The sequence below is a fragment of the Sitodiplosis mosellana genome, unplaced genomic scaffold (genome assembly GCF_009176505.1).
Source record: "Sitodiplosis mosellana isolate CC-2019 unplaced genomic scaffold, AAFC_SMos_1.0 Smas_scaffold_11, whole genome shotgun sequence".
NCBI lineage: Eukaryota > Metazoa > Arthropoda > Insecta > Diptera > Cecidomyiidae > Sitodiplosis > Sitodiplosis mosellana.
This window is the reverse complement of record NW_022595253.1, coordinates 1121901-1135994: the sequence shown is the minus strand read 5'-3', so window position 1 is coordinate 1135994 and position 14094 is coordinate 1121901. Positions and strand designations below refer to the sequence as shown.

At 36.4% G+C, this 14094-nt stretch overlaps 1 protein-coding gene across 1 annotated transcript; it reads right to left on the bottom strand.

The window, feature by feature from the left end:
* Positions 1-12444: 12444 nt before the first annotated feature.
* LOC129567421 (sensory neuron membrane protein 1-like) lies at positions 12445-13801 on the bottom strand. The gene is made up of 5 exons (XM_055444287.1): positions 13764-13801; positions 13561-13695; positions 13350-13483; positions 12750-13241; positions 12445-12673 (listed from the first exon to the last, which is right to left on the bottom strand). Exons 2-5 carry the CDS (start codon positions 13640-13642, stop codon positions 12491-12493), a joined length of 891 nt encoding a protein of 296 aa, XP_055300262.1. The 5' UTR covers positions 13643-13695; positions 13764-13801; the 3' UTR covers positions 12445-12490.
* Positions 13802-14094: the final 293 nt, after the last annotated feature.

Sequence of the window (14094 nt, the reverse complement as noted above, 5' to 3'; positions counted from 1 at the left end):
ATTATGCGGGTTCATCTATTCTTGATCGCTAGACAATTTTTCCAAATTGACAGCCATCCATTTCTAAACACACTCCTCATTCCACAGATGACAATTAACTTTTTACGATCTAACAACTGACATTCGATATAATCACCGTTGTATTATGTTTTGGTCCGTAATGGGCGGGTGTCAATTACCAACACCAGCGGATTAACGCAGTGATTCGAAGTTGGAAACTAGAGAAAGATTCATTAACTATTTTTAAAAATTTTACTGATTCAACTGGGTTTATTTTAAGTTACTTTATGATGAAATTAGGAAATCCGTGGAGTGTCTTTATTTTAAGTCACTAAATTGGATAATATCACTTGGAAGAATCGTTTTAAAGCGCATGGAAAAAAGATAGAACATAGAAACACCAACAGAAAGTCATTTTGTTCGAAAAGAAGACAAATGGTTCTTTAAGTGCACCAAAAATAGGCCGTCCAAATTATGTCATTATTTCATCCGCCAAGCTAAATAACATATTTACATTTATATCGCTCAAGTTTAAGTAAATGGCATTTTTAGCGGCATCGTCAAATGGACTGTTTATTTCATTTTAGACACACCAAAGACTATGATACTACTTATGAAGCTACGCAAGGGGTGAAAATTTTCTCACGAAACTAGCTGTTCCTTTTTGAATCGAAAAGATATGTATAAGAAAATCGACACTATTTTCGATACACATCACTTTTGACTTTGTCGACTTGTAATGCTGTATAAATTTAGATAGTTTATGTTCTCAAAACTTACGGCGGTTGTTTACTACTTCCATGCATTTCATGTGATATCAATTTACTTACATGCTACGTTGGCTAAGAACCAACATCATATTTTTCATTTTTTTCACCGCCAAAAAATGTGAAACCTATTTTGGTGATGGCTTCAACAAATTGTTTCTAAGTTATTCGAAAGCCTTATATTTTATCGATTTGATTACACCTACAAACAGCAATTCAATTTCGGAGCGTAGCGAAGTCGAACGAAGAGTGGTGAGGCTGCCAGTCATGAATAAATTCAAAATATTCTTGAACCAAAAATTATTGTTTGATTTTTATGTTTGATATTTTCATATCGACCTCAGCAGCACGTGTGAATAAATTATTTAGTTAATAGTACTTTGTTAATTCTATGTACTGTACAGCATAATACCAGAGTTCCAAAGTGTGGGTTTGACCACAAGGTTATTGCCAATTTGTATTTAGTTTTTTTTTTCTCTAGTCTATCCTTCGGTCTGCGTACATGAAAATCCAATAAATAAGAAAATATACGTACAAAATTGAACAGGAAATATGAATGGATTTCATTCGATTTTAAAGCGTACATGAACTTTTAACACATTTGTATGGCTTTGGTTTTTCTATACACATAAGCTCTCTCTCTCTCTCTTCATGATATAATAATATATTGCATGTGCTATTCGATTCTGAGCGATTTTTTTTGCTCTACTACAAAGTAAAACATCATTACTGTACATTTAGTACATCGAGAAGTGGCAGCGTGTATTCAACGTTCATTCAACTGATTTCATGGCTAATAGAAGCGAAAGAAGAAAAAAACAATCAATAAATCTAAAGTCGCCGTGCTTGGATTGCCAGAGCCAAATGGTCTCGGTCACTTTAGCTGCAAGTGTTCACATACTGAAGAAAATTTGTTAGCGTGAGTTCAACGATTTCCTGTTTTAAATGCACTGCACCGAGGGTTTTCTTCTCTTTCCATTTCATTCTTTTCGTTCACTTTTCTTGAATTAAACTCAATCAGTATCCATTAATAAATCGTTCGACTTGCATTTTTCTTACTCAAACGCTTGAAACGTACGCTGGATTTTCAATTGAACGAACACATTTAATTGAATTGAATTGAACGGAGCTAATAAATTAATGAATTGCTTTCTTCTCCCTCCCTTGAGATGGTATCCATATAGATACTGAAAATATCGTGCATTGTTTAAAATAATTTTAAAATTGTTGAAAAATTCTCAATGAACGGAAGAGAATAAGTGTGAAAAAGTTCATTAATCACAATTTAGCGTTTGACAATCGTTAATTTTTCCTTTTCTCCCCAACAAATTCGTTCTCGATCACAGATTAAAATTGTTCGTTGTTTTGTGTGACGGACGGAGCACTCAACGATCACCAATAATCATTGTGTAGCTTGTCAAACACAAAAATGCAGACATGTTTTTGTGTTCACAACCGAACAATGTTTGGAAATCAGCAAATATGAATCGATACTATGTTTTTCCCACCAAAAAGCCTGTCATAAATTATATGCAAACATCATTTCACCTACCGCATTTCGTTTGGATCGTGAAAATATATATCATCAAAATATTGGTTAATATTTCAATACGATAATCATATTAGTGAACAAATTCAATCAGTTTTGCATTCGTTTGAGTTTTTATTCACGTAAATTAGTTACGAGCTTCAATTGTGTGTGTGTGGAGATACAATAAGCGAGCCCAAAATTAAATTCGGGACTAATATGACGTGAGAGTGAGAGATGCATATGAGCGCGGTTTGAAAATGAAAATTTAATTGGCCACGGATGGAAAGGCAATAAGAGTACACTGTGATAGCAGATATTGACGGAAAGCCGAAATAGAATGCGGAAAATTTTTAGTTTCATTTTCAAATATTATCATAATATTTTTTTTCTTTGAATTTATGATTTGAAATTTCAAACTATGGTTTCCGAAACAGAATTTTGAATGGCCATTGATTTTGGTTGGTGTTTGTAAAATTAATAAACCCTGTACTCTCCCCTTTCCTCTCCTCCAAAAGTGCATTTGAAAATTGCATCAATTGCAATCAAAAATTTGATATCGAATGCAATCAAAATGCAATTATGCGAATGCATTAGAGTGCAAATGCAATCGGATTTCGAAATAGTCAATGTGCCATCCGTTTTTGTTCGCCATATCGAAATAATTCAATTAAAAACTATCACGATATACATACGCACACTTGTGATCTATTGAAAATATTCGCGGCATGCGACAAAACAAAACTGCAATTGAAATATTCAAATCGCTACATCCGAGCAAAACAACAACAAAAAATGTAATCAAGCATTTGTGCTGAAAGCCAATTGTAGATTGTCAATTTACCACTAATTATGAGCCACGCCGGAAAAATGTCGATTTGCACACGTATACGCATAGTATAATCGTGACAAACTCTATAATATACTTTGCCAATTGATTTTCAGGGGGCGCAAAATTTGCATTCATCAAATGCAACGATGAGTTTATTGCCAATCATACAAATCGATTGTGCGTGCGCATTGTGCAATCATCATTCTGCATATATAAATGGTCGTTACAAATGCGTATTACCCGAAGAGTTCTTTCAACGCTTGTTTAGTTTTGGGCTGAATTGAAATTCATGCGTAAAATGTTATCTTGAGCGAGCGAGCGAATGGCATGTGTGTGTGTGCGCGATTTATTGATGATTGATGTGTCCATTTCAAATGTCTGTATGTGTTGTCGTAAATTACAAATCAAAACACATTCGGCACATGCTGGAATGCATGGCCATTTTGTAAAATGCAATTTAACAAATGCAAAACTATGATAATCGCAGTAAAGTACACGAATGACATGGCATTCATTAGCGTCATGAATTTTCGAAAATAAATTCGCTCATTTAGATTCGTTCCAGCGCGAAGTTTCCACTAAAAACTGAATTTATTTGATAAACCCATCAAAAACCTCATGCAGCACACTCAATTGTGCTATCTCTCTCTCTCTCTCTCTCTCTCTCTCTCTCTCTCTCTCTCTCTCCCCCTCACACTCTCGAGTCGCGATAAATGATGCACAATTCATTCGCATTGGTAATTCATAATGACGCTGAGTGGAGCGAGGGAGGAAGAGCGAGCAAGCAAGCCGTTTGAATTACATGACTGAGCACGAAATGACAAACTAAAAGTTATATTCGCACAGAATTTCAATATTTTCCCATGGCAGCCGACAATTCATATTTTATCAACAATTGAAAATATAAAATATTTGTCTAAACGGGAAATCGAACCATTTCGATGAGGGCAAAACTCTAAACGTAAAACTTTTCTCAGCTCATGGCAAAACGGCACAGAAAATGAATCGGTCGACATTTCCGGAAGGAAGACATATTGGGGTTTTCGTTTATCTATGTGATGTGTTTGACAGTTAAGTGCTTGCATGCGCGAATAATTCACACCATCGTCGGCAATGACAACGATACCAGGACGAATGAAAGAAAGAAAGAATGGAAAGGAAAAAAATGGCACGAACGAGGCTAAAATGAATGGGGAAAAAAACTACACACCGTGAACTAGTTACGAGTCACAATAAATATTTTTTCATATTTCTGTACCCCTGCCCGTTTATACATACATCCATTTCGAAAAGTCACCGCCAGATAAAGAGAGAAGTTAGAGTTCGGCTGCGAAATGGAAGCGAAACGGAGAACGGAACAACCATTCCACTGAAGTGATAGAAAGATGATTTTCGTGTGGGAAAACATAGTTCGTGCATGATGTTAGATGACAATAGATGAGAAAATTGTTATGGGCCCCATTTGCCATTACAAATATTTTGGAGCGTCATAGAAAAAGCACTGGTTCAAGTGTGGAACAAATACGGAAGAAATTATGATGATGCGGCGTGTGTGTGTGTGTGTGGCAAGTGAGAAAAATTGTATCCTTCGCTCACGTGCAACGGACATAAAGTAAAAAGAACGTCTCAAGGAATTATTTTGAACAAGCCATTTTTCGAATAACAATAATAATAATAATGCCCCAATGTGTAGTCAACAAAGTTGCCACACATTCAACGCAAACAGCATTAATTTTTTCTTCTCTCTGGCTTTTTCGCCTAGCTCTCTGTTTGAGACAAATTTCACACTATTTCACGAAGTTCTCGTTTTCTCTACTCTTCTTTTTTTCTGCTGCATTCACGAAGCCATGTCGGTATTTTAAGCCACTTGTCTTGATTACAATGGCATTAAGCAGAAGCATCCTCCATCTGATTGCATGTATGCGCATTCACAGCACTTTTCGTCGACTGGCGTACGTCATTCGATCGCATACAGATACACCACATGATGCGGATGATAACATTCAATGGCACACACACCGTACATTCAAGAAGGTGACTAATGATCCAAAAGTGGTGCTTTTATTCTCAATTTTTCTTCTTCTTTCGCTACTCCAACTACTGCTTCTGGCTGCCATACACACTGATCAGTGATATCGAGTGATCCAAAATGCTGTTTTCGAATGTGTGTGATGAGCCAAACAATCCGTTACGATTTTCCACCACGACTGTGTCTCACTCTCCACTTGAATCTGACTTGTCTATAAAAAAAAAATGCTTGTGGATCATTTAAGAACTGTCTCTCGCTCTCACTCTCTCGGCATGAGTGCTGTGCTTTAGTCAGCATCATTATATTCTGTGCTATTTTCAACGCTGAATGCATTTGCCAACTCTTTTTTCAAATCAATTTTGATCGTTGGAAAAAAACCGAATTTTCAACTTGCTCGACTTGTATCATTTTCGACGAGCTAATTTTTTTTTCTCGATGATTCTTTGCCAACGTTTGTAGGGCATCATCGTTATAAGGGAGAGTAAAATGAAACTGAAATGGGTGTTTAGTGTAAGAGTGTCTCATATCAAGAGTGGAAACTCTTCACTTGAAGTATCAAGTCAATTGTCAACATGCAACGGAAAATAACTTCTCGAAAATGTGGACGATGTACATGTATACGATGTGTCCTTACATTTGCAAGATGCATAAAATGACTTCGTCCTCTGCAAGTGAACAAAGTATAGATCGGTTTTGTTGGTCACAGCAAACTTTCAGTGGTTTACTACGAAAAGTGAAACAACCCAGTAAAACCACTCCAAAGTATTTCCAAGTTGTTCCGTCAAATATATCGTAGTGTATATAATTCAGATGCAGAAACATCACAAAGCCAGCATCATAATACAGTTCTTCTTGATCTTTTCCGTTTTGCATTGGGCATACTAAGGCATTTTTGTGGCTAACCAAATTCACCGCATTGGCAAAACATGAACCGGTATATTCATTGCTCGCTGCAGATATACACTATGCCTCGTTTTGTCAATGAAGGCAAAACGAACAATGAGAAAATGATTTGGCTCACCTCAGATAACTCTTTTGATTGGCTTTACTTCTCTCTCTCTCTCTCTCTCTCTCTCTCTTTCTCTCTATCGCTCTCTTTCTCTTCAGTTTCGCATCACTGCTGCTGCTGCTGATTCTGGGAAATTGTGTGTAATATTTCACGTTTCATTCTCTCATCCATTTTTATCACACTGAATTCAGTTGGAAACGCAAGCTAATAAATGAGAAAAAGACCAATGACGATTGTTAATTTCCTGTTCCATTGATTAGTTTTCTCACTGCTAATACAAATTCGATTTACTGTTCGTCATTCGGTTCTTTTATACATATCGGTTTTGTGTGTGTGTGTGTATTTTTTTTTCTCGCCGCAATCTTGGTAGATGGATTGTTTTTTTTTTTTTGCCATGATTTATCTCTTTGTTTTCGACCAAATTACTGTAATCGAAGTGCTTCTTCTTTGCTTGATAGCTATAATAATGACATTGCCGGAGATGGACGATTTTACGTTCGAACGAAAGAAATTTTATAATAAAGCATTCATCACAACAAAACGAAGAAAACTACTCAAGCGGATCAAAATTTTTTTGTCGATTTCAAACTGTTTTTTTTTTTCGGACCAAACTTATTGAAGAAAAAGTTATCGCTTCTTTTCATATTTTTTTCTTTGTATTCTTCTTCTTGGTTTGTTTATTGTTTCTTTTTCTATGATCAGATACTGATTTTTATTTTATTTATAATGCTTTTAAATTGGTCCTGTAACATGCACATCTCATTAGCGCCTTTTCCATTTCGGATTCGTCGCAGGCGGAGAGATGATTCAGGTGGTGAGTGGTCGGCCAATCGACGAAAAAAAAAAAACAAAAACACTTTCATTCGATGCCTGAGTAATATTGAATGGGTTAACATAGGAAATGTGAAGATTGAATTTTGGTCTTTGTTTTGTACATTTTCTCATTAACTTTATTGTCAATGTTCATTGTTTATTCGAGGCCCATATCATACTGTGATCAAAACCCATTTTTAAAACGAGACAAATGAGATGAGATAAAGGAATCGAAAAGAGACACAATTAATCAGCAATAAAAACGGATATGAAAGAAAAACAAACGAAAAGAACAACAATCGAATGGAAACTAAAAAGAGTGCGGTGTATCGTTTCTGATTGATTGACCAGCAGTTTTCGTTTGGCCCCAGATGTCATGCATATTATGTTCATTGTTTTTTATTTGACCGATTTTTCGATAGCACAAATTATCCATATATCCGGCGCGGGTCATTTCAAATCCATTAGATCGATTCAGTGAGAAAGTTTCAACGTAAACGTACGTCATCGAAAAAGTTCATTTCACTCAAAATGTGACTTGATCACTCGGCATGAAATATACTGCGTTTTTTTTTCCTTCTTCTATTTCTTGCCGCTTGCCGCTATATTCAAAACCCAACAAACCGAAACTCAAGTGACCGAAATTACAAAATAAAGTTCAAGAATCTGTTACTAATTCTATTTAATTGCGTTAATACCAACAACAAAAACCCAGAGTTCACAACACTAAACAAAGAGAACGCACAATTTTTACTTGATGCACTTAGTGGCGGTAATTTCTTCTCTTCGTGTTGCATGCCGCGGACGTGAATTAAAATTTAAATTGCTTCGTAATGATGACATGAAGAATTCAGTAGTTTGCTTTCTCCGTACATTTTCCTCACGAGAGAATACCTCGATTCCGGCCGAAAATGCTCACTCTCGCGCATTTTGATACTATTAAAAACCATGTTTCGAAACGAATAAAACACGAACACCAAAAACGAACTCGAACTCTTTCTTCTTCATCGACAACATCGTCGTCGTCGTCGTTCGATCATCGAAAATTACATAACACAATATAATTTTTTAATCAAACATTAATAGCGTAATGTAAACAAATCTGTTTGTTCTTTATATTGTAGCTTATGTTTTTAGTTGGCCGGTTTCAACGCGCGCGCCTGATTGTTTTCGTTCGGTCAGCTTTTTTTTTATCGTCTTTATGTGTAGTGTGCGCGAACGGTGTCCAATGGTGTGAACACACAATTATCGATTTCCTGTCAATTTTTTTATATGGATTTGAGTCATACAACCAAATCAAATCACTTCAAATATCACCATCCGAACACAAATCAATGAACTCTATTCACATTGAAAGAGAGAGAGATTAAACTGATCTCGATTGTTTTTGTTTTCGAACAACAAACTCAGATCTTATCGGCTCAATTTTAAGAAGCGAATGAAAAAGTTATTCACATAAATCTGAAATTGCATTTGCTGACGACGATTCTTTGTGAAACCGCAATCTTTTCGCGCAAACATGGGCTTAATGTGAGTTAATTGCTCTGTGTTCTCTGCATCTCCGAAAAAAAAACCGAGACGACAACAAAAAAAACAACGGCAACCAAAATGTAAACACACATCAAAGACGACTAATGAATAGCGTTGATTCAGCGTTCGAAATGAAGCACATGTGGTCGACACACACGAGAGAGTAAAAAAAAAATGGGTGAGACAATAAAAGTGAAAAAGAATCAATGAAAATTCATAATAATTAATCATCATGGCTATGCGATGTTGTTTTCATTTTATCGCGCTCGCACACCGACACACACAGTCATTTTGATTCGAAATGGATTGGTCTGGATCTTGATAAACTTGTTTATAATTTATTGCAGTCAAACATAACTACATGGAGTTGCAGCGCAATAGTGAATGAATGCAATTTATTAGGATTCAAAAGAGATTTCGTCGCTCATTTGTGCTCGCGGCACAACAATTCATTGTGTGCCAGCGGATGTGAATGTACCGTCAATCACTTATTGCAAAGCAACGCGCGTTTGTTCGTTCAAATATTGACTTTTGGATTCATTTTCACATTCCATTTGCTGACTCAATTCTCACCTACGATTTTTTTTTCCAATTCTCCTTCGTTCACTCTTCTCGTTTGTTTGCCCCAATAGCCAGAAGAACACTTCCTTTTTATTTCTCGATTGTGAATGTCAAGAAACTTGAAGAAAAAAAAATATGAAGGTAGGAAGCAAAGTGACTTCCATATTTGAAAAGAGACAGAAACTTGAATGTGCTTGTAGACACACTCACTTAATGCCATTTTTGCAGTGTATTTTCCATTGAGTTTAGCACATCTTTGTCTCTCTTCGTTTTTTTTTTTTTCGTTCCTGCTGCAAATTGTCGTGTTGCCATAATAACAATGGAAGTTGATTCATAAATAACGTACGAACGGCAATAAATAAAATAGTGGAATGTGTTGCGCAAGCAATGGCTCTTGTTCGTGCCGCCATCGTTGCCATACGTTTGAGAGCCGGGCACACGTTCCATTGAGAATTGCGCGCACATTGCACACAAGCACAGAATCGAAAACGAGTGGAACAAAAAAGGATCCACAGATCATTGCACATTGTCGCCGATGATGATCGTTAGCCCAGATGAACTGAATAAATGAACAGAAAAAAGAACATCTGCCAAGAAGACGACCGATCGATGACTAACCGTCGAATGCATCGTCGCCGTTATTGAATACACTCAGCTCGTTGTAAATATAAATCGAATACAGACCATGGAGCAAACACACGAAAAATATGCATTTTTGGAATAAATCAAACGATCAAAAACCGTCAATCAATGCAATAACAAAAAAGTGATTTCGAAAAAATGCGAAGAACAAAAACAACGAAACTCCAAAATGGATTTTTGATGAAAAGGACTTGGTATAATGTTCAAATTAAAATTCTAAGCTGATGCTCGAAAATGTAATTTCTAAATCAATGCGCAGACACATTTATCAAAAAAGGACGGAACGACCGAACGAATGGAGCGATGCAATTTTGTAGCATCTGCATTGGCACGGCCATACGGTGTGAATGTGTATGTATGTGTGCTCGTGCGAAGCGAAGCACTGTATGCAGAATTTGAAAAAGATGCATGTGGGTTTTCGCCATTCTTACATGGTTATCCTGTTCTTGTTGCCATTCATGAGAGACACACGCTGCACATACACGTTGATATTCACAAAACCTCAATTCAAAAGAACAATACACGGCGAATAACCAAATGGAATAATACTTATCTTCAGGCAATTGCGAAATGAATGAATTTTTGCTACACACGTGAGCCGATCCGGAGCTGAACTGAACCAAACGAGAATCGAATCGGCTGTTGTTCAAAATTCTTCTTTTTTCTCTCGTTATTATATGCCGGTGTGTCGTCTTTTGCTTGCTTTAATTATTCCTCATTTTTATTCATCGGTAGTTCGATTTTTCCCTTTGAAATGTCGCCGTTTTTTTTTCCCGCTGTTGCTGTTTTTGTATATTCGCGTGTGTTTGTGTGTGTTGTTCTCGTTGCTGTATTTTCTCCTTTTCGTTTGCATCTCCAGCGTTTCGTTGCTGCTGTTGTCAATCCCTTTATTGATGGCTTTAATTTCGTTTTGCCAACATATTTCCGTTCGCTGTTCGTTCATTCAGGCAATGATGTAGCTATCTGCTGTTAATGTATAAATTATTTTTTCTAGATGTTTGCTTCATGCTCTCTTCGTTTTTTCCCCTTCTCTCTGGCTGTTTTTCTCTCATTCTACAGTCATTTTATTTATAGTTCAATATTTTCGCTTTGTGTCGTCCAATTTTGCGTCTCCATCGATTCATATCTTGACAACAACATGATGGGATAGAAGAAAAATTCCTACCATAAATAAACTAGCGATAGCAAAGCACAACAACCGAAGAGCGGACGAGCAATGGCAAGAATGAAAAAGGAAAATATTTTGTCGTTTGGTAGAAGGTGTGCATATGATGATAAGCCCTCTGATATTGTGACGCACAGTTTGACATTCGGTTCCTTCTCAATTCCATTCCACTTGGTATGGCATGGTACGGCGGCACAGATTGAAATCAAATTTTTGGCACGGAAGTTTCAGTGCAACGATTGTTGCCACTAGTTACAGTTGATCCTTTCCTTTCACGAGACGTTCGTCATCTGTCAACTCATTTTGCTGGCTGTGTCCTGTGCTGCAGTTAAATTGGCGTTTCACATTTTTTTTCTCTCTCTCTCTCTCTCTTTCTCTCTCAAGTGGATTTTTTTTCTCCCGGTTTTGTTGTTGCCTTTCGTCAACTAGAGCGTGTCCTACCATTATTAAAAAAATGCCACGTGTCGGAATTGCCAAATAATGATGAAAGTTGTACCGAACCATATGAATGAGGCGGAATCAGACAAAATCATTGATTGCAGCTAATGATTACCGTTCTGCCTACAGCAACCACTTTTTTCGAGTTGGATTTTTTTTTTTCGTTTTCATCATATTTACAGTGCCCTCGCATATATGACGAAATAACATGCGAATAAATATTTCTGGAATTGAATGCATAAATGTTTCTGACATGGTAAGTATATACTTTTGTAGATAGTTGTTTCCATGCAGCCACGAAAATGAGAGGAATTTCTTCGAAATGAAACATATTTTGTTGTGGGGCGTGTGCGTCAGATTCTACGTATTTATTGATTGTAAGTGAAGTGATAGTAGTAACGTTGATACTTTTCAAACAAATTTTCGTGCAAAATAAATTGTGAATTTCATATCATAAGAATGTAATTATTGTTTCTTAGAATATGATGAAACTTCGATTAAAATGATCCATGCGAAATAACAGCATCTTTTCGATGAATCGTTTTGATGTTCGGCTCCATATTTTCTTCATCGTTGGATTTTGAAGAGCCATCAATCAACCGAATTTGATCATATTGAATTAAAATATGAACAGCCAAACTTGCGATTGAAGCTAATGGAATTACACTGAAGCACAAAACTTTGATGATTCCAACTAATCGACGGGTCCTTTAAGAAAACACAAAATAACTACATTGCCTTAAGGATTATTTTGCGTATTTAACCCTCTAATGCATACAACCGCCTCTAGACGGGCAACATTTAAATGCTTGTAGAACGTAAACCGTACATCGGATCACATTGCTTCAAATGGAATTTTTATTTATCAATGATTTCTCTTTATTTTTGTCGTTGGCAATATTTGTCTATGTAGTGTGATTGTAAAGTTATAAACAAAAATGTGTGCAAAAACAAAAATTTGACAAAATAAATTATTCGAACTCCAAATTAGACACATTTTTGACACTTTTAAACAATGGATTTGATTGTTCTCTGATTTATGTCAATCACATTTCCTGACTTAACCAAGAGGAATCCAGGATTATGAATATTTTTTTAATTAATTATGGCCAAAATTCAACCAAGTACCAGTACTCCCAGCTCTGGGTAAAATTAATGCATTAGAGGGTTAATTGCTTACGAGATTAGAGTTGAGTGGATCAATGTCACATAAGCGCCGTTCAATTTAAGACGTTCCTCAACCCATATCCATGGGAATATAATGCTCCGAAAATTGGCCATCACTTCTATTTCTGGTATAGGGGCTAATTCGAAATTTATTTGCAATCGTTTTGCGACCAAAAATGGGATGCCGCTTTTCTATAGAAAACAGGGTTTTTTTTGAATGTTCATTCGAACAAATTTCTTGCGTAATACCTAAAATCAATTCACTCACCAAATCGATACTGATATAAATTTCATGCGCTTTCCTATTTGGTTGCAGTCCCGACTGAATATTTGCCAGCAATGATGGGTGCGTGTCCAGAAAATGTGGCAAAGTGGCAATCAACGGTACCCCGATACAATTGAAAAGGTCAAGCGTTCCTTGAATGGGGCAACTGCCATTTTCACGGCAATACGCTTTATTCGTGGAAAACCGATCCAAATTTTGACTAAAAGTTCGCAACGGAACACCACGATGGTGAGTCTTCTGTGTATATTCCAAGTCCAAAGTTGCGCATATTTGCCGTTCGTACACCCATATTCGATCGTGAATGTTGCGAAATGGCGGTATCCAATATCCATCCGTTCCTTTGAACTTATTCTCCTCATCTGAATTCCATACATCAATATCGAGTTGTCCATCGACTTCAACAATGCGACCTATATCAGTGACCTCTTTTTTACCACGATAAACTTTGAATACACCATTCGTTGAATCATTAAACTATGTAGATAAATACGAATAATTGAGTTCCTAGGAATTGCTCTTCTTGTTCCAAGTTTTCTTGATTATGTTGCGTTAAAATTTTCTCACAACATTGGCAATACTTACGGCACCAAAAAGAGAAAACTTGAACTCGGTTGCGTCATCAGAAACTTGCTGAATATATTCAATTTCGCCAGCTTCAAACGTGGAACAAATTGTTCTCGCTTTGAAGTTCTTCGATGTGCAATTTATCGGTATTCCTGTTGACTCAGAAAGTGAAGAAAACAAAAACAAATTGGATGAATAACAGTTTTCCTGTCGCAGTAGTGCATCGTACCGTCGAACAGTAAATCCATCGCTTTGCCAGTCCAAAATGGCGTTTTTGGGTTGAAAATGAAACGTATCGCATCCGATATCATCGGAAGCAGTGGTTTTCGATCAACATTTACCGCCAAAGCCAGTAAATTTAATACTAGATTTTTTAACAACAAAAAAAGTTTATAAAATTTAATGAAAAAAATAAGGTTTTTTAATTAATACCGGGATGTAGAATGGTAATAATCTCGTCTCCACTTAATCCGTTGCTTAGTTTTGGTTGGAATATCCATGTTTTTTTCATTTTAAATTCGACCGTGTCATTTTCGTCATCATCAATGGTATCATGCTTTACAACTTCCTCCCTAAAACGAGAAACAAAAAGCCACAGCATTCAGATTGAATTTCACATAGGGTAACCAATTGGCGCAACTTACCTAAAAACGTATGGACCAATGTCCTTGAAGTGTGGTTTTGCTCCGTTTTGCACTTCCTCTGGATTTTGTATATCGAAAATGTGCATATGGAACTCCTTTGTCATTGGCAGTATCAAATA

What these genes read in the sequence shown, in the direction of transcription:
- LOC129567421 (XM_055444287.1), bottom strand. Translation starts at nt 13,642, where the DNA reads ATGATATCGGATGCGATACGTTTCATTTTCAACCCAAAAACGCCATTT. An exon ending in GATGGATTTACTGTTCGACG is followed by an intron (nt 13,484 to 13,560) that starts GTACGATGCACT and finishes CTGAGTCAACAG; the next exon opens with GAATACCGATAAATTGCACA. An exon ending in TTTATATCAGTATCGATTTG is followed by an intron (nt 12,674 to 12,749) that starts GTGAGTGAATTG and finishes TGTTTTCTATAG; the next exon opens with AAAAGCGGCATCCCATTTTT.